At 37.6% G+C, this 21038-nt stretch overlaps 1 protein-coding gene across 2 annotated transcripts in view; it reads left to right on the plus strand.

The window, feature by feature from the left end:
* The window catches only part of TkR86C (Tachykinin-like receptor at 86C), a 380372-nt gene that overhangs the window by 173073 nt on the left and 186261 nt on the right, over positions 1-21038 (plus strand). For both annotated transcript variants that reach the window (XM_017606798.1, XM_017606791.1), the window contains one exon: positions 9333-9467. In XM_017606798.1, the coding sequence (XP_017462287.1) occupies positions 9333-9467 (135 nt within the window). The remainder of the gene's footprint in view (positions 1-9332; positions 9468-21038) is intronic.

The raw sequence follows: 21038 nt of genomic DNA on the forward strand, positions 1-21038 counted from the left end.
TATATCAAACGTGCTGGAATGAGAGTTAAAATCCTGGCATAAACAACGGAGTGGGTCGTGCAATTCAAAATTAGTTTTACAAGCTTTCAGAAATAGGGGAAAAAGTGTCTTGATACCCGGGAGGGAACATTAAGGCTAACTTCACCCAGAAGAAGCGGACTTGAAATTGGGCCTGTTAGTAATCTTATATATAAAAATAAGTGCACGTTTTTGGTGTGACCTAATAACTTGAGAACGGCTTCACCGAATTCAACCAAATTTATGTGGCATATTCGATCTATCATGCAGATAGTTTATGCGAAGTTTGCCCGAATTCGGAAAAGGGGGCGTGGCACCACCCATACTAACTAAAATATAAAAATAAGTGAACGTTTTTGGTGTGACCATATAACTTGAGAACGAATTCAACCAAATTTATACGGCATAGTCGGGCTATTATGCAGATGGTTTGTTTATTTATTCATACCCAAGATGGAAAAACAAAAAATGTTGTATATCCTAATGTGTTGGATTAAGATTTAAAATAAAGAACCAAAATTTTGAAATAAAACCAATGATAAATTTTCATATAGAAAAATTCCTGGATTTTTCATTCATTTTTTAATATTTGGTGTAGAGAAGCACACCGGGGTACCGCTAGTTTAACTATAAAAATTGTACCAAGCATTTGCCTGCGACTGGAAAGTGTAGGAAGATTAATAAGTTTTAATCGGCTCGTATAAGACGGAAGGTTACATTGAGAATCATAACGGAAATTTCTTAAGGCAAAAAGTAGGAATTGTTTTTGAATTGATTCTATCTTGTCTGAGTAAATGTGATACCTTGGACTCCAAACCACCGAACCGTATTCCAGAATTGGTCTAACTAATGTTGTAAATAGGGTTTTAGTGATATAAGGTTCACAAAATTCTTTTCACCATCGTTTCACAAATGCAAGTACACCCTTAGCCTTATTGACTGTCACATTAATGTGAAGATTGAAATTAAGCTTAGGATCCATTGTGATACCAAGGTCCACAAAATTGTATACCTGTTCCAGGTTATGGTTACCTATTGTATAAGAAGAGGGATGAGCAGCTCTTCGCGAGAAGCACATTACTTTATATGTCTTAAGATTAAGAGGCATACGATTTACTTTACACCAGTAAGCCATGCTGTTCTGATTGTAGCAAAGACCTTTCTTTAATTGAAACTTACGATTTATAAAGCTTTACTTCATCTGCATACATTAAAATTTTGGAAAATTGTATATCTGTAGAAATATCGTTTATAAAAAGCAAGAACAGAACCGGGCCAGGTGGCTACCTTGAGGGACTCCTGAAGTAACATCAATGACGTCAGAGATTATATTTTTAAACATTACCCTTTTGTGATCTATCATAGAGGTATGAAGAGATCCAACGTAGAAAATTAGGTGGAAGACCGAGAAGATCAAGTTTATAGATGAGCAACGTGTGGCACACTTTGTCAAATGCTTTACTGAAGTCAGTATATATAACATTAACAGTTTTTCTTTCACTAACTGCTTTTGCGATATACATAGGGTGCTTATTCAAGCAAATTTGTAGAAGTCGATTTGCCCTTGCAAAATCCATGTTGACTATATGAAATGCTAGAAGAGATAGAATGCGTCAACTGATTTGTTATACTTGCTTCAAATAATTTAGGAATTGCAGAAAGCTTAGCTATTCCCCGGTAGTTCTCCACTGAAGATTTGCTACCGCTTTTATGTAACGGGGTTATGAACGATTCCTTCCATATAGTTGGAAAAACGCCCTCTTTAAACGCCCTCATAGAGATAACCAGAACAATGTATAAGAATACAAGTAGGGATCTGGTCAGGACCATAACTGAAGGACTGCTTTAAGGATTTCAGATAAACTACTACATCATCGGGAGATATTACTGGGATATTTATTGAGTTCATTGGACATAGTTTAAAAGGATAGTCAATGTTAGCATGTGAGTTAATGGAACAATTTGATTTAAAAAACTGAGCGAACATGTTAAAAATTGTTTGATTATCACTAGAGACGGTATTTGATACTTCATGGCGGAAGGAAACCCACGTACATTTCACTTGGAGTTTACGAAGTCATAAAATGATTTGGGGTTATATATTATACGCCGTTTGATTTTACACAAGTAAGCTTTATAACACTTTTTGGTTAATTCAAAAAACTTATGACGCAAAAGTCAGTATTTTACATAGTATGAGTGTAAACCGGTTTTTTGTGTAATCTAAAATAACGCGACTTTCCGTGTTTAAAATTTCTCAGTTCTTTAGTGAACCATAACTGTGTTTGCTCTTCAGGAACATACATGCGTTTAGGCACATGCTTTTCAAATAATTTATGTAAAGTAAAGTTAAAAAGTGCAACGCTTTGTTCAATATTTTCTTTAAATGCAGGCAACGACAATTTAGACAGTTCTTTGTTAAGCATTTTAAAGTTGGCTTTCGAAAAATCAAAGCAAATATTTGGTTCGTATGCTTGGGTACTGCAATTTTGACCATCACTTATAACTTCGTAAGATACCTCCATAGCAGGGTGGTAGACATCTTCGGGCAAAACTAGTGGATCACACTTATTTACAACGGACTTGCATCATCAACATAAACAAGATCTAATACTTTACCAAACTTATTGTGAAGTACATTAACCTGAGTTAGGCAGAGTTCAGCCATCTCCTCAAAAAATATATTGTTGCACGCGCTATTTAGACGCGAAAAGTACGATATCATTGTCAATGATGTTCCATGATATGCTTGGTGTATTAAAATCACCCAACACAATCATTGAATCAGAGGGTTTAGTCAGTAAGTAAATAGTCCCTTTTCCAACCTGTACACGAATGCATTTGAATTATACTGAATCAATATGTGGGAGACTAACTTCTTCAGATGGTATTGAAGAGCCTACAGCGAAGAGTATTCTGTCCTCCCTATCTTGTCTATAGATATGATAATTATTTGGAAGAATCTCTGAATTGAAAATGTGAGTTTCAGCCAAGTTTCAGTGAAAGAAATATTCCTTCAAGGCCTTTAAGGTATAAGTTCGTTAATTTAGTATTTTGGTAATAAATACTTAAAGCAGATTTAATAAATAGTTTTTGATTCAGTGTTATGACGCGGAATATTGCTAAGTTATTTCCTTTTTGGGGCCTATATTCGAATTCACGAACGAAAGCTCCGGGGGGCCAAAAAGAACTACTAAGCAGCGCATTAAAATTATCTAAATTTACGTAAATTTTAAATGAAGCAATATTTCTTTCATATTTAAAATTAAATTTTCTGATGCTTAAGTCGACAGTTGTAATTTTTGATGAGATATAAAGCTTTATATCGTCTTCGGTAGTGTCTCTCGAAAATCTAGAGACAAAGATTTACTTCTTTGGCGGACCACAACTAGTTTCCTTGTATCAGACTGGAGTACCGGCGGAAGGGGTTGAGTTACTGCGTTACTAGTTGAGGATAGGGTAGGCGGTGCAGGCTTTGAAGACGATGCCACCACTTCAATGGGGGAAGGGGAAGATACTTCAGGCTCGTTATTATCCGAAGCAGATTTCGTTACACGCTCTTGTGAGGGTGAGGATTCTGATACTGGAGGACATGGGGAAGATAGATTAATTAAGTCAGTCGGAAGATTGTTCTGACGTGCAATAGTTTCCTTAGATGGACTAAGAAGATGCTTACGTTTAGATACACAGATATAATTAACAGAATGCAAGAAATCTAAGCATTTGAATGATTTAAACACATTTTCATAATGCTTAAATTTTTCTGCCAGTACTGAAAATTCTNTGAGGGTGAGGATTCTGATACTGGAGGACATGGGGAAGATAGATTAATTATAGATTAATTAAGTCAGTCGGAAGATTGTTCTGACGTGCAATAGTTTCCTTAGATGGACTAAGAAGATGCTTACGTTTAGATACACAGATACAATTAACAGAATGCAAGAAATCTAAGCATTTGAATGATTTAAACACATTTTCATAATGCTTAAATTTTTCTGCCAGTACTGAAAATTCTCTTCCTATTTCTGCAAAACCATTTCTGGTTTGCCTAAATAGCTTGAAAAGGTCAACTTCGGTAGACATGCACTTTACGCAAGACCAGCGAATGCCCTTGCCATCATCAGGTTCATTCATTATCTTTTTGGACTAAAATCTGAAAAGTGTCAAAATGTCAGAGCGTAAGCAAAATGCGCTCACTAAAAGAGAATAACAGGAAAAGTAAAGGAACGCAAAAAACCAAATTTTTTGTCCAAAGAATGGCAACAACAAAGCTAACGTCAAATAAGAATGTAAATGTATGTACAAAACACCTTCACACAAGCACAAGCACAATAAACACTTTCTATATCAATTATTTTTTGCCTCCTTCCAATTTCAATTCACTTTTTTACTTTTTAGATTATTCTCACTTTTTTCGTATTCTTTAATTTCAGTTAATTTAAATTCAGTCGAGTTTGACACTTTTCAGGATTTTGCCAAAAATTCTTCTGACTAAATCTGACTACTTCGGACTGATGAGAGTCACTCTCACCGAGTGTTGCTCTCTCATTTTTGCTGTCATTTCCGAGTTAAGGAACGCTTTTTGGACTAAATCTGACATGGCGTAAAATGGGTCCATCAGGGGATTTTTATCTTCTGAATATGCTCATAATTATCCAGAGAGGTTTCCAAACGTAGCAGCAAATTTCGGGGTAGACTGTTATCCCAGTCTATTTTGGTTAGCCAGATCTCCTGCATGAAGATCTTTGCTACCACTGCAATTGGTCTGAGCCATCCAGCTGGGTCGAACAATTTTGCTACGCAGGATAAAACCTCTCATTTGGTTATTCTTACAATTCGACGTACACTTCCTTAGGGGGAAGCTGGCGGTGTTAAGAGCTTCAATTACCTCATCTCGCATTTGTATCGTAGTTGTGCAACCGTGGTCTCCAGTCAGGACGTCATCAACATACATATACTGTTTCAAAATCTTTGCTGCCAGTGGAAATCTCGTTTTCACATCATCTGCGAGCTGGTGTAGCGTTCTTATTGTCAAATGTGGAGCCCTGTTTACTCCAAATATCACGGTCTTAAGTTCGTAATCTTTAAGTTCTTCGTCCGGAAATTCTCTGAAAAGAATTCTTTGAAATGGGGTATGCTCCTGATAGAGCATAATTTCCCTATACATCTTCTCGATGTCTGCATTAAATTAAAAGTAACCAAACCAAATCCGCTTGCAGAATAGGCGCGGGGTATAATATGTCATTTAAGCTGACTCTATTTGACGTGGGACAAGACGCGTTAAACACTACTCGCACCTTCGTCGTTATGCCGTCCGGTGTCACAACGGCGTGATGTGGTAGCTAATATGGCCCGTGTGCTGGTTGTTGCGTTGTTTTCCTCACGGGGCACATATAGTTGAGCTCGATATACTGCTTGAGAACCCGGCCGTACTCCGTTTTCAACTCCGGCTTCCTGATATAACCGTCCTCACTGCGCAGGAATTTCAGTGCTGCTCCACTCCTTGAAAGACCGAGGTTGATTTCGTCTGGGAATTCCTCACGAAACGGTCGTCTGCGCGTACAACTCCTCACAAAACGCATCTTCGGGGTTAATTTTCCTTTTTGTGGAAACTTCTTGTAACTCCCAAAACCCAGTTAGCTGGCGGGTTGGAGTTTCTGTGCCGTAAGACACAGAAGTAGTGAAACTCCTTGTGGTCGTAGGTGGTACTGGTCCCGTCAGAATCTAGCCAAACACTAGTCATCGAACGCATCCTTCACCTTGACCCAAAGCGCCTTCAGTTCCTCCTTTTGGATCTCCAGCGAAAAAATGGATTGGCTGCTACACGGCATGTTATTGAAGCCCGCTTCGAATTCCAACAATGAATCACACGCCCGCGAAAAATCATTAACATTGGCCATCTTTTAAAAATTAATTTAATTAAAACGAAAAATTGAAAAACAAACGTCAATTGTACCACAGAACCTCGGGGGAATTTACAATTTATGNACGAAAAATTTAAAAACAAACGTCAATTGTACCACAGAACCTCGGGGGAATTTACAATTTATACGAAATATAAACAACGGCGACAAAAAGATGCTATCGCAAAAGTGCATAGAAAAATAACTTTCTTTAATATATTTAAACCTTCAGTTAATATATACAAACTATATTCAATTTAAATTTTATTTATTAAGTCAAACAAAAAGCCTTATTATGGCTCGCAAAATTCGACGGGTTATTTGAACCAAGCTTATATCCAAACAGTTTTCTCTCAGTGTACCGCACAACCTGAGTGATTCTTAAAAAAGATCTATATAATGTGGTCCATATACGGGCCTTCTGCCTCAACCACCTTCTCTCAATATTTTAAAAATCACGTCAAACACTTTAAAGGTAGCGCGGTTTAAAACGTAGAACTTACAACCGTAGGAAAACTCAGAAAAAATGAATAAAAGTCTTTGTTTACTTTATATAATAACAAAGAAGCTATAAAAAATTCAATAATTGTGGTTGTCGAAACTTCGACGACTTGATTTGAGTTTTTCTCAAAAAAAAAAAAACGCTTTTTTGTTTGTAACGGACGCTGAGTCCCGCTATCCGTGGAACAATTTCACTCTCTTCTTTCTTTCTTTTCTCCTTTTTTTAATATACATATATAAACACAACGGTGTGTGGGTACGGTTTTCCAGGAATTCCCGCTATTCCTCCACCACTTTACCGTTCGAATTTCGGGAAAACCGTTTATACGATATTTATTTTCGCAAATATACGTTATATTTAATTTTATTATATATACGTATATTTAATTTTCGCAAATATACGCATGATAAAAACATAGCAAGGTAGAACCGTTCTCTCAATTTGTCGGCCATAATTTTTTTTTTGAAGTTTGCCAACATTTTAAAATCATATAAAAGTGAAAATAAAAAATTGAAATTGTTCGAAATTGTTGTTGCTTGAGATTGAAAATGAAAATGTGTGTGTGAGTTTGTGAGTACATTTAAAAATTAAATTGTTTGGAAACGTCAAGAATTTTAAAAGTGACTCTCAGCGGTTCTACCTTACTATATTTTTATCATGAATATACGTATATTTAATTTTCCTATTATAAGGAGAGCAAACTTTTTCGATAAAATAAAGTAGCTTTAAAAAGTACTTCCAAAAATTGTAATGTAACAGTCCACTGTTGAAACATTTATAACTCCTAAACAACAGGAGATATAATATATTAAATATTGCCACATCTTAGATCTGATCCAGTACTCCATTAACTTACAGGTTTTTACACGAACTTGCAGGAAAAACTGATCCCGTACTCCAAGTTCCTCCAAAATCCTGCAAATGAGAGCTACTTCTGGAGAGGTGTGTATATAATGAAGATTCAAGATTTTACCCGAACTTTTTTTTCTGGTAAAATCTGCTTGACGTTTTTACAGGATAATGCTTTTTTTGTTCCCGTAATTTTTGTTGTTACTCACTTTTTACTCTCACTTCAGAGAGTAATTTTGCTGTTTGATATTTTTACAGGATTTTACACGAAAAGTATTGCATCAGAGCTATTTACTTATGCTTTCAGATGCAGGAAGAAAAACTATCCGAAAGTTATATTCTAGCGAGTTTCAGCGGTATTTGAAAAGCACTGTGAGCCAAATATATTGTAACAGTAGGCGATTTGGGCCATAATGTCAGTTAGCACAGAAGAGAAATGACTGGCGTGCTGTTTTGGACTCGGCCAAAATCGCTTAGGCGGTTACAGCGCCAAATAAGAAGAAGAAGGCGATTTGGGCCATATGATCATTTTCTTTAATTTATAGTCAGGAGCAATCAGCATGAATCGGAATATATTTATAATAAAAACCTATAACGAAGGAGCAATTACATTGTAAAAAAAAACAAAAAGTTGTGGTTCTGATATTTTGGCCCGTTAAGAAGCCCGGGCCCGGGGCATTCACCCCATTCCCCCCTCCTTCTCTTGATTATCCATGTGTCTCTTGCGTCTCTCGAAATTTTCCAGCAACTTGATCTTGAGCGCTTCCAGGTAAGGCAAAGCATCACGTGACTCAATTGCAACCACGGAGTTCTCGAAATCGTAACTTAGGCTATTCAACAAGATGATTACCAGTGGTTATATCCACTTCAAATAATTTTTCACGATTTCAGAGAAATTTTGAAGACGATCAGTCATAACAATATTTTCAGACATTTTAGGAGATAATAACTTTCGAAACAACAAAACTTTCCTTACAGGACCTTGTGGAACAAATTTTTGTTGTAAAACTGTCCATGCTTCTTTTGATGCCATTTTTTACTAATCCTAGCTGTGACCGCTTCATGTTTAACAAAATTGCTGATAGCGCCTTCTAATCCTTGCCATCCCAAGCCAAAGAGTTTCCTCTGCCGTGTTGTGTATTGCGCCTTGGTATCGATCCATCGACGTATCCCCATAAATCTAGACTAATGAGGACACAACGATTGTGCACCCTCCATCCATCGAAGTTATTTATTTCCTCTAACTTTTCAATTTGATATAGTGAAGACATCCTTCATCCTGAAACGTGTGCCCATAACCTTTGTAATGGATGAAATGAATAAACTAACTGATTCGAATGAAATCACAAAGACAAGAGAAGAAAAATGTTATTTTATATGACAATATCAAAATCGTTCAGGCAAATACATAAGATCGTTTTGATTATTATACAATGGAGTTATTTCTAAACAAGTATTTAAAAACTAACTTCAAAAAGATCGATAATATCGGATTGCGCGACACCTAGCGAAAAAAGTAGTCGGATTCAAATCCGATACCGAGAACATCGGAATACGCGACACAGCTGATTATTTCAGAAACTTTTTCAAATTCCAACGGAGTTTGAACTTTGCTAACTTTTCAGATAGGAAATTTCATTCTTAACCAGGCATTATAGTAAATTAATTGGAAAAGTTTCGGTTTATGGGATTGGGAATAAAACAACATATGTTACTCCTTTATTTCACGCCTTTATTCTTCTTTACCGCTTATTGAAAGTATTTAGGCAAAAAGGATACTTTTTCCGGCGGGTGGTTTAAAATTGAAAAAAATATATAAAATAAGGGCCTGTGNATGGGATTGGGAATAAAACAACATATGTTACTCCTTTATTTCACGCCTTTCTTCTTCTTTACCGCTTATTGAAAGTATTTAGGCAAAAAGGATACTTTTTCCGGCGGGTGGTTTAATGTATAACTTAAGACATCTCGTATATATATATATATATATATATATATATATATATGTGTGTGTGTGTGTGTATGCATTCGTATATAAAATATGTTTCTTCTTCTTCAAGGTATATTGCGATTGTCCATCCTTTGAAAAGGCGAACGTCACGACGGAAAGTGCGCGTTATCCTACTTCTGATTTGGGTTCTTAGTTGTTTATTGGCAGCACCTTGTTTAATGTATTCCAGCACAATGACAAAAAGGTAATACAGTAATAATAAGTTATTAAATCTTTTTTTAAACTGACGGCCTTATTTGTATATTCAGCTTTGCTTTCATTTTGATTGTTTGTTTAGTGCAGAGACCGAAAATAAGTGGTCCACATTAAACATATTGTAACTTTTTTTTTATCATTAATCATTTATTTTTTACTTTTTGTGATATATCACTGTGAAAGCGTTTTATGCGAGGGAGCTTACGGTGAATGACTGTGAGCAATGGAATCGCTAACGAGAACAAAGGCCAACCGACGATATTTATGCAATTTTTTTGGTTGAAAAGGTGGGTTGGGAAATCGAATTATAGTTCAGAGAAAATATATGGCCCAAATCGCCGAAAAGGAAACCAAGGGGAACAATTTTTTTTTTCAGGTTTCGCAGATTTTGGATTATATCTGGGTCATACATATTATGAGGTATCGGACAACATCAATATGAACACGAATCTCCTTCTCTTAATCTTGAAATACCTTTAAATAAACGAAAATTTAAAAAACACAGCATGAAACTAAAGGTTAGTTTATTTTTAATGACCACCATTTTTTGCAGTATACTTGCTTCTCTATGCTTTTCTTGCATTATTTTGAAGTTAATAAAAAAGTATTCGAAAAAATCAGCGATTAGGTTTCTATATGAGAATAAAGTCGGCAGTATTATTTAATGTAATGTAACAATATAAAATATTAAATAGTTTTTTGCGCGGAATTCACCAGGCTAAAAAAGGGAAAGTCTAGTTTTCTTCGAGCACTTTCAGCCTTATTTCACAGTTAAATAAAATAGTTCTATATACTCTTCATTATCAATGTCTTTTCGGTGGAAAGATATTGTAACGTAAAAGTCTCTTTTACTAATTGAATTTTTAAGTAAACTTTTTTTCTTATTTAGTTCGAGATATGGCTCATTTTACAAGCAACATTGGAAACTATTCAACGTGTTATTGTCCCATAGTTAAAATTTTTATTTTTTCTAACTTATATAAACTTAGAAGATAAGAATTACGTTAAAAAAAATAAAAAAGTGAGAACTACTTACATTATTTCAAAAAGGAACGAGCTCAAAAGAAGCGAAATAAGAAGCTAAAAGAAGAAGAAGATTTTCCGATTAAATAATAAAAAATCTATTGGAATTATTTCACGTATTTTTCTAGTACTATTATTATTCTTCAAAATGCCGTGTCCTCGAATCTAGCATTTGAAGGGTAAGAATAGTACTAAAAGGCATAGAGCAAACAAAATAAGCCATTAAAGCCGTTTTCGTGAATTTAACCGGGAAAAACCTCAACATCTTAGCGTAGTTCTAATATCGAGCTCGAGTTCTACGCAGAAAATTGCTTCGGAAACGACCTTCAGCTGCACAGCATCAGGAACTTTGAAATCTTTATTCATAATGACACTGTACGGCAAAATCAACTTTTTTTCTGGGTATTGGACCAAACCAGTTTTTGTTAAGAGCTTGAGTCATAGGTAAAACAGTGACTTCTCCGTTTTTCGATGTTGGCTTCCGAAATCGAAATATGGGCCTTCGAAGTTCGAAATAGGATCTTTGGTAAAAAATTATATTTAACTATTGCATGTAAATAACTAAAAACCTAAAAATATAGACGTAGTCCTCCTTTTGCTCTTATTTGAATAGTATATAACATTTTTTGTGCAAATTTATATTACAGGTTTTATAAGGGGTCAAAGTTCAGGTCTTCGAAAAATTATATTCCTTATATTGCAAAGAATTTTGAACTGATTTTTAAAGTTATTAATTGATATCGTTGTAAAGGTGATTAAACCCCCTTTCTTTCGATATGCATATTTGTATACTTCGCATATAAAAATTTTAGAAAAACACATTTAAATGAAAAAATACCTTTTTTTATAAAAGAAAATATTTTAAACAAAAAAATTATTAACAGTTTTTTAAACAATTGGTATCGTTGTAAAGACAATTAAATCCCCTTTCTTCTGATATGCATATTTGTATACTGCGTATATAAACAATTGAGAAAAACACATTTAAAGGAAAATACCTTTTTTTATAAAAAAAATTTAAACAAAAATTTATTGGCCGATTTTTAAAAGGTTGCTATCGTTATAAAGGCGATTAAACCCCCTTTCTTTTGATATGTATATTTGTATACTTCGTATATAAGAATTAAAAAAAAACAACATTTAAAGGAAAAAATACCTTTTTTTGTATCGCTATAAAGGCGATTAAACCCCTTTCTTCTGAAATGCATATTTGTATACATCGTATATAAAAATTTGAGAAAAACCACATTTAAAGGAAAAAATAACTTTTTTTTTATAAAATAAAATATTTTAAACAAGAAAATTACCAACCGATTTTTTTTAACAATTGATACCGGTGTAAAGGCGATTAAACCTCCTTTCTTCTGATAGGANTTTGTATCGCTATAAAGGCGATTAAACCCCTTTCTTCTGAAATGCATATTTGTATACATCGTATATAAAAATTTGGANGAAAAACACATTTAAAGGAAAATACCTTTTTTTATAAAAAAAATTTAAACAAAAATTTATTGGCCGATTTTTAAAAGGTTGCTATCGTTATAAAGGCGATTAAACCCCCTTTCTTTTGATATGTATATTTGTATACTTCGTATATAAGAATTAAAAAAAAACAACATTTAAAGGAAAAAATACCTTTTTTTGTATCGCTATAAAGGCGATTAAACCCCTTTCTTCTGAAATGCATATTTGTATACATCGTATATAAAAATTTGGAAAAAACCACATTTAAAGGAAAAAATAACTTTTTTTTTATAAAATAAAATATTTTAAACAAGAAAATTACCAACCGATTTTTTTTAACAATTGATACCGGTGTAAAGGCGATTAAACCTCCTTTCTTCTGATAGGAATATTTGTATACTTCGTATATAAAAATTTGAGAAAACACTTAAAAGGAAAAAAGTACCAATTTTTTCTTATAAAAAATATTTTAAACAAAAAAGTTACTAGTTAGTAATACAATTAAATTGGGGCTCCAGGTTCTTGGTGCTGTTATCACACGTGATGCAGTGCTCTGGATCAGGGGCTGTCGATGGCTCAAGACCGACCATACGTGGCGAAAAGTCACACCCTGCGAGAGGTGCCCCTGCTTTTACTGAATATGGCGGATCTAGAGAGAACAACTCGATAAAATCCGTAAGTCCAGGTGTTAATCGGACCGTGCCACGGACTGAATGGCACTACGTTAATGTGTCTTTTTACGGTGTACTCCAGTCACGTGGCGCCGTCTGGTTTTATTTAGTCTTTCCGGGGTACCGGGGCTCTACCTCGGATGACCTCTCTCTTCCCTCTAATAGTGGGCAACAGTCAGCAGTTTCAGAGGTGCACGCGATGCCCAACGAGATTGCTGAACAAATGGCGATCGCAGCGGACAAACTGGGTAAAAATTCAAACGACCAAGGTGCTCAACCCTCTCGGGACGCTGTAATGGACGAAATGGAATTTGATCCAAACGGCCTTCTCAGCAACCCGGTGGCCATGGATGTCGATATTGCCAACATGGGCTCTGGTTCAAATGGCAACGACATCCAAATACCCACAGAGGAGGAGGCGCTCTTATCATCACAGCAGGAGGAAGCTAGTACTCCTAAAAGAAAACTCTCTGGAGCAGTTAAAAGGCGCTACAAATTCTACCTCTCCAGAGGTGTCAGCAAAAGCGATGCCAAACGGCTAGCCATTATTTCGATGGCAAAAGGAAAGGCCGAACTGGCTTTGCTGGCTGGCACACAGCTTAAGAGGAACCAATCGGTGAACCTCACATCTTCCCCGGGGGAGAAATCTCCCAAACGGAAACCAGGTCCAGCTGACAAAAGAGCCCATATGGAGCCAAAGGAACCTAGTGTCAAGGCAACATTTGCCGATGTCACAAAGGCGCCGACCTGTCAGGCGGATGGTAATGGGGTTAGGTTAGGGTTACTCCCTAAAGGGTACCCTAAAGCACTTTGGTCCTTAGACCAACTACAGGCCATTCAGGCTGCCGTCCTGGAGGACGTGAGGCGGCACCGAAAGGGCTCTGTGAAGCCCAAGTTTAGCGGTTGCACCTTCCGTCCGGGATGGATGTCAATTGGCTGCGGAGACACTGGAGTGGCTGCGCAAGGTATCCCAAACCCTAAAGCTTTGGAAGGGCGCGGAAATTGTGGCAATGAATACCACTGACGTGCCCAAACCCAGTGTCTACGTTGGGTACTTTCCGGAGCCATCAATCACTCCAGTGGACAGTAGCGTTGGCCTTGTCGAGTGTCAGAACGAAGGGCTGCGGGTAGGCAGCTGGAGGGTGCTCAACAGGGTACAGAAAGGACCCACCACTGAGCTCACTCTAACGGTTGACCCGCACTCAGCTGAGACACCCGACAGGCTGGCATACCTAGTAAATTATGGATATGGCAGGGTGCGCATCCATAAAAAAGGGAAGACCACTGAGTCGTCAGACCCGAAGGGTACACAGCCTGCTATAGCCAGTTCCTCCTCCACTGCACAAAGTTCGTGCATCAAAAGGGACCTTGAGGTTCCAAGGACGTGCCCATGGGATTGTAAAGGTTACCTTCAGAGCAGTCAGGGGCAGCGTAGAAGGAAAAAGTACCTGTCCAGGAGTCCACAGAGCGGCCCTGCTGCTCAGAAGACACTCCTGGCACGGAAAAGAGGGTACCTTCCAGCCTAGAGAAATCAAAGGCCCCTTTCGACCAAAATCCCTTCCGTCCTCCGCTAAATGCGAATCGGAGGCAAGGTCGAGGGGAGATTTCGATCGAGGAGAAGACCCTGATGGCCACCAATAGGGGGAAAAAGATGGCCCAGCGGGCTTCAAGGCCGAAAAATGGCAAACCCCCCAAGCGATAGGCCTAGGCACATCAAGTGCCTGCCAGTGAACCTCCATCATGCAAAGGCGGCCTATGATGTCTTATGCAGGAGCTTCAAAACAGAACCCTTGGATGTCCAAGAACCGTGGGTTTTCGCCGGGGCTATTAAAGGCCTAAACGACTGTGATGGTAAGATAATTTACGATACCAAACACTGCAGGCCCAGAGCGGCCATATTACTACGTAATAACATGACTTTTGTTCCCATTTCAGAGTTGACACAACAGGACTTAGCTGCTGTATGGACTAAAGTGCCCACTCAAATGAGAGAACAAGAGGTCCTTCTCGCTTCAGCTTACCTCCCAGGCGACAGCTGCGAGATGCCCACAAAGGAAGTAATAGCCCTAGAGGAGTACTGCAGAAGGAGAAAGCTGTAACTAGTAAAGAGCTGCGACGCCTATGCCAATCACTGTGTTTGGGGTAGCTCGGACACCAATTCTAGAGGTGAGTCATTTCTTGAATTTATCACTAAGAACAATTTATTTATTCTTAACCGGGGCAATGAGCCGACCTTTGTCAATGCTATAAGAGGGGAGGTTCTAGACAGCGTTGCCAGGTTGACGTTTTCAACGTCATTTGGACGTTTTTTGTATCCTGTTGACGTTTGGACGTTTTTTGTGTAAAAAATGACGTTTTTTAACTTCCCAGTAATTTTTCTTTGTTACTAAATCTTATAAGTAGAACTGATTTTGAATTATTTTCTTAATAAATCTTTACAATCTTTGTGTTTTGCTGCAGGTGCTTCAAAAGATTTTTTTCTGGATTCTTGGACTAAGGATCCCGTGTTCAAAGGCTGGTTGTGTAAACACTTGAGGTTACGAGGCTTGCTGTAATATTTGCAATTGCACATTTAAAGCCAATTCAGGAAGAGCCGATCTATTGCAGCAGGTACGCTCGCAAAAACATCAAAAAAGCTGTGCAGCATAAAACGTCGGAAAAAAGTAGGCGACTTTTTAAGACTTCATTGAAAATGTAATGAACACAAAATAGACTGAAATATTAGGTCCATTCAATAACTTTTCCAGTAAGTACTTGCAGCGAGAGCGTAAAAGAAAAATAGGGAGGAAAATTGAGAGCAAGAGAAAATTTTCAGAAAGTTATTGAACGAAAAACTAGTAAAAGCTTGCAACTTAAGCCATTTTGACACTTTCTGACGGCTAAATTTTGGCGCCCAATTTTCTTTTAAATTGGGAATAGTTCGCATCGTCATAAAAATAAAAAAATATACAATAGATTTAAATTTTTCATCCATATTTTCATTTCACTAATTATGTTTCATCAAATCATCCTCTTGAACAGTTTGTTTACATTTGAATTTGAAACATAACCTTACTTTTTGACTCCTGCAAATTCCTGCTAGTAAAATTTTTACTTGCAAGAATTTGCAGTTCTCTCGGGTTGTTACGCTCTCGAATTCGCTCACTCTTGCAAATATTTTGGATTATTGAATGCATTCCCAGTAAAAACTTGCAAGTACTTGATATTGAATGGACTTATTGCTATGCTCCTTCTTAGCAGACCGTAATTTAGCATTTTCGACAACCGAGCCCCTAACCAAATGTCTACAAAACAAAAGATTATTAAAAATCAACGCGATTATTTAGCCCCTTTAAACTTGCACATTATTGCCCTGAAATTTAATGGGCTATGAAACTGCATACTCAACAAAAATTCTAAAAACTCTGAATAAAAGTTGAAAATCTAGCTGAAAATTTGCAGATTGTTAATAATTTTTGCACAATTTTTGTGGATTTATATTTTGTTTGTTAATGAGCTTGGCTTTTATGGAAAAATAATAAACATTAAACAAACGAAAGAGAAACAGCCGAAATCGATCAAACTATCGATGACTTAATCAGCTGATCACACCAGTTTACAATGAATTTTAAATGTGCTCTGTCGAAATGACATTTTAATATACATTACGTACATATCGAGCCCTAACCGCCAAAATAACGTATGCGACAAAATTTTCTTTTTGATGCAGAAATCCACCTAAATGCTCAAGGAATATTTCTGCATCAAAAAGAAATTTTTGAAAAAAATGTCGCTTACGTTATTTTGGCGGTTAGGGCTCGATATGTACCTTTGTATACAATAAAATTTAATAAGAACAATCTTTTGTACATTCAATTGAAAAAGACGTTTTTGGGTAGGAAATGACGTTTTTTCAGACCAAGAGGGACGTTTTCTCATGCCGAAGACCTGGAAACACTGGTTCTAGACTTGACAATTTCCTCAACTAGCGTGTCGACCTTTATCTCTAATTGGCATGTCTCAAATGAGGTATGTATGTCGGACCACCGGCATATTCGATTCAATATAGAAGTCCAAGGAGTAACAAACCATGTTTACAGAAATCCCAGGAAAACAAACTGGGAACTCTTTCCCTCCACATAGAGCGGGAAGTGAATGGTTCTACGACACCAATTTCATCCGTCTATGAACTTGAGGACGGGGCGAGAACGTTCCAAGATGTCCTCAAACAAGGTTTTGAAGAGAGCTGCCCACTGAGAACCAAGAAGTCTCAAAGTGATGTCCCCTGGTGGAACGATTCTCTCGGAAAACTAAGGAAAAGAGCCAGGAAACTTTTTAATAGGGCAAAGTCAACAGGTGAATGGACCGCCTACAAGTCAGCCCTAGCCGCTTACAACTGTGAGCTCAGGATGTCTAAAAGGGCTACGTGGCGTGAGCACTGCGGAAGTATTTCCTCTCTTACAGAGGTGCATCGCCTTCAGAAGGCCCTTAAACTAGATCATCTGAAAGTCCTATGCACTTTGAAAAGACCAGATGGTACCTACACTGGCACCCCGGAAGATACCAGCAGGCTTCTGTTGGAAACCCACTTCCCGGGAAATATTCCCCAAGGCACATGTCTTTCAGCAAACACGACGAACGCTGTGTGCGCAAACAGGAGGACAAGAGGCCTAGAAGGAAGAATCGTCAGTTTGGAAAAGATATCGTGGGCCATTTCAACCTTTAGTGCATATAAATCCCCTGGTCCAGATGGTATCTTCCCATGCCTGCTGCAGCAGAGCTTGGGCTTAATATCAGGGCCACTAGTCAGATTGCTGAGAGCAAGTCTCTTACTTGCTCACATACCAACAACATGGAGTGAAGTCAAAGTGGTCTTTATACCCAAAGTGGGGAAAAACTCAGCACAACTCCCAAAGGCGTATAGGCCAATTAGCCTCAGTTCCTTTCTAGTAAAGACATTAGAAAAACTTATTGACTTTCACATAAAGGATAACTTTCACAGGAATAAGCCTCTGTGTCAGAGTCAGCACGCATACCAGGCAGGCAAATCTACTATTACTGCAATACATAGCCTAACTCAAGTCATTGAAAAGGCATTGCGGTATAAACAAGTAGCTTTCTGTGCATTCCTGGACATATCAGGTGCTTTCGACAATACGTCTTATGAAGCAATATCGACAGCTATGATACGAAAGGATATTCCTGGCCTTCTAACGGATTGGATCATAAGCATGTTGAGATCCAGAACTGTAATAGCGGAACTAGGAGACAACAGGCAAGCAGTAACTGTCACCCGTGGCTGTCCTCAAGGGGGAGTCCTATCGCCCCTACTTTGGACACTGGTTGTTGACGAACTTCTTGTAAAGCTAAATGGCAATGGATTCAAGGAATTTGGATATGCAGATGACCTAGTCATCTACGTTGTCGGCTGGAATGAGGACACAATTTTTTCCAGATTGCAAGCTACGCTCAGTCTAACGGAAGACTGGTGTACTTCAAAGGGATTGTCAATAAACCCGCAGAAGTCCACCGTTGTTAATTTTACCAATAGAAGGAAAGTCAACTTGACTAAACCCACTTTGGCAGGGACAGAAATTGAGTTCTCAGAAGAGCGAAGTATCTAGGGATATCTCTGGACAAGNCTTTGGCAGGGACAGAAATTGAGTTCTCAGAAGAGGCGAAGTATCTAGGGATATCTCTGGACAAAAGGCTCAATTGGAACTCACATCTCCTTAACATTACCTACAAGGCTACAAGGGCGTTTTATGCCTGCCAGAGACTCCATGGTAAAACTTGGGGAATATCACCCAAACTAACGTATTGGTCTTTCAATACGGTCGTGAAACCTGTTGTCACATATGCGGCACTGGCCTGGTGGCCAAAAGCAAAGAAAGCAAGTGCGTGTGCCACCTTGAGCAAGCTACACCGCTTGATCTGTGTGGCCATCACAGGAGCTATGCGCACCTGTCCAACGGATGCCCTCGGTATAATTACAGGCATTCCTCCTCTATCTATTCACATAGAAAATGAGGACTGCTGGAGCTCCATACGGCTGCCCAATGTAATCAGCATGAAGAGTGGAGATCTTTGGAGCTACTTGGAGGTTCTCAAGCCTTTCTGGATGATCCCGCTATCAAGTTCACAGATATCATGCTACCGAAATTATCCTTTGATAAGCCCTACAAGGTCAGAATTCCTGAAAGGGACTGCTGTAAAGCGATAATATCTATGATTGACAAAGGGTCCCAAGTATGGTATACCGATGGATCAAAGATGGAAGACGGGAGTACTGGGGCGGGCGTGCTTGGACGAAGATTCCTGAAAAGTCTGCCAATGGGCTCATACCCAACCATATTCCCGGTGGAGATCTTCACAATCAAAGTCTGTGTTCGAGAAANCAGAAAAGTCTGCCAATGGGCTCATACCCAACCATATTCCAGGCGGAGATCTTCGCAATCGAAGTCTGTGCTCGAGAATGTCTTCGGAGAAGGACAAACGGGGCCAGAATAAATATTATGTCGGATAGCCAGGCAGCACTAAGGGCCTTAGACTCATTTAGAACGACATCAAGGCTTTTGGACAGTTGTAAAACTTTTCTGAATAGCCTACGAGCCCATAATAGAGTTACGCTGTGGTGGGTCCCTGGACATGAAGGGTTTGAAGGCAACGAAAGGGCTGACTATATCTCAAACCGTGGGGCCCAAACGCGAATGCATGGTCCCGAGCCTTTCTGTGGTACATCTACAGGATACACTGCAGAACTACTTAGGAGTTGGGAGGAATCTCAGATTGCTGCCCACTGGCGTAAGTCAAAGGGAATGAGACAATCAAAGAAATTCATAACTCCTTCCAGGAGGAACTCAGAAAGACTCCGTGAACTCAGCCGGGAGGGTCTTCGGACTATTACAGGCTACCTGGCTGGACACTGCAAGTTTAGGTACCATCCAAACAAAATGGGGCTTTCTGTAGAGACGGACTGCAGGTTCTGTGGGCTGGCGGAGGAATCCTCAGAGCACATTCTATGTGACTGCCCGCTATCATGAATAGCAGACTGATGCACCGTGGGGAACGATTGTTACGTGAAAAATCAAAAACCAGGGTGTTTTTATATTTTTATATGCCTTAGACTTCTGTTACATATACTTTTGCTTTATTTTTAACAGGGCTGTGGGTGAACAAGAACGAATTAATGCTTAAAACACTAATAATTATTTGTTTTATTTAAATGCGGTATTCAATTGTATAACTAATTAGTAATTTTTCTGTAAATTTTTTTTATAAGAAAAAATTGGTATTTTTTCCTTTTAAGTGTTTTTTTTTGCAAATTTGTATATACGAAGTATACAAATATGCATATTGGACAAAAGGGGGTTTAATCGCCTTAACAACGATGCCAATATTTTTAAAATCGGTGAGTAATTGTTTTGTTTATAAAAAAAGTTATTTTTTCCTCTTAATTTTTTTTTCTCAAATTATTATTCACTAAGTATACAAATATGCATATAAGAAGAAAGGGGGTTTAAATGCCTTTACAACGATACCAATTTTTTTAAAATCGGTTAGCAATTTTTTTGTTTAAAATATTTTTTTATACAAAAAAAAAGAGTTATTTTTTCATTTAAATGTGTTTTTTCTAAAATTTTTATATACGAAGTATACAAATATGCATATCACAAGAAAGGGGGTTAAATCACCTTTACAACGATACGAATTTTTAAAAAATCAGTTCAAAATTTTCTGAAATGTTAAGTTTCTAATTTTTCGAAGATCTGACCTTTGACCCGTTATATCACCTGTAATATACAGCGTGTCGACGTGTAACTGTGACCCCGGTTTTTGAGATATAAAAGGGTCCTTTATAGATTTTGCACATATCTTACTTTAGTTGTATTACTTACAATTATTATTTACAATTGCCAGCAGTTTAAACTTTGTGAGAAAAGTTCATTTGGCACGCAAGTCTTTTTCAGGTGTATTTTTTCTTAAGCTTTGTATGAAAAAAGTACAGAAAAGAAAAAAACTGTATAAGGTTGGTCGAATGAACGGCCGTCCTAGTCACCAGTTCTGAGTATATTCGATTTATGAGTGTGAGGCCTTATGTTGGACAAAAGGGGGAGTATAAGGAACTCAAAATGGAGAAAATTTGCATATGGTCACAGAAGATATGGAATAAATTAACTGACGAAGACCTGCGTGCCAAATGAACTTTTCTCTCAAAGTTTACACTGCTGGCAAATGCAAATAAGGATTAAAATTTAAAAACTAATTAATACAACTAAAGTCAAATCTGTGGAAAATTAACAATAAAATACTTTTTTTCGCAAAATCTGTAAAGGACCCTTTTATTTCTCAAAAAACCGGGGTAACAGTTATTCGTCACAACGCTGTAAGTTTTCACAAACAAATTTATATCTATATACATA

This window comes from Rhagoletis zephyria, unplaced genomic scaffold (genome assembly GCF_001687245.7).
Source record: "Rhagoletis zephyria isolate East Lansing unplaced genomic scaffold, Rhagoletis_zephyria_1.1 Rzeph_scaffold_00166, whole genome shotgun sequence".
NCBI lineage: Eukaryota > Metazoa > Arthropoda > Insecta > Diptera > Tephritidae > Rhagoletis > Rhagoletis zephyria.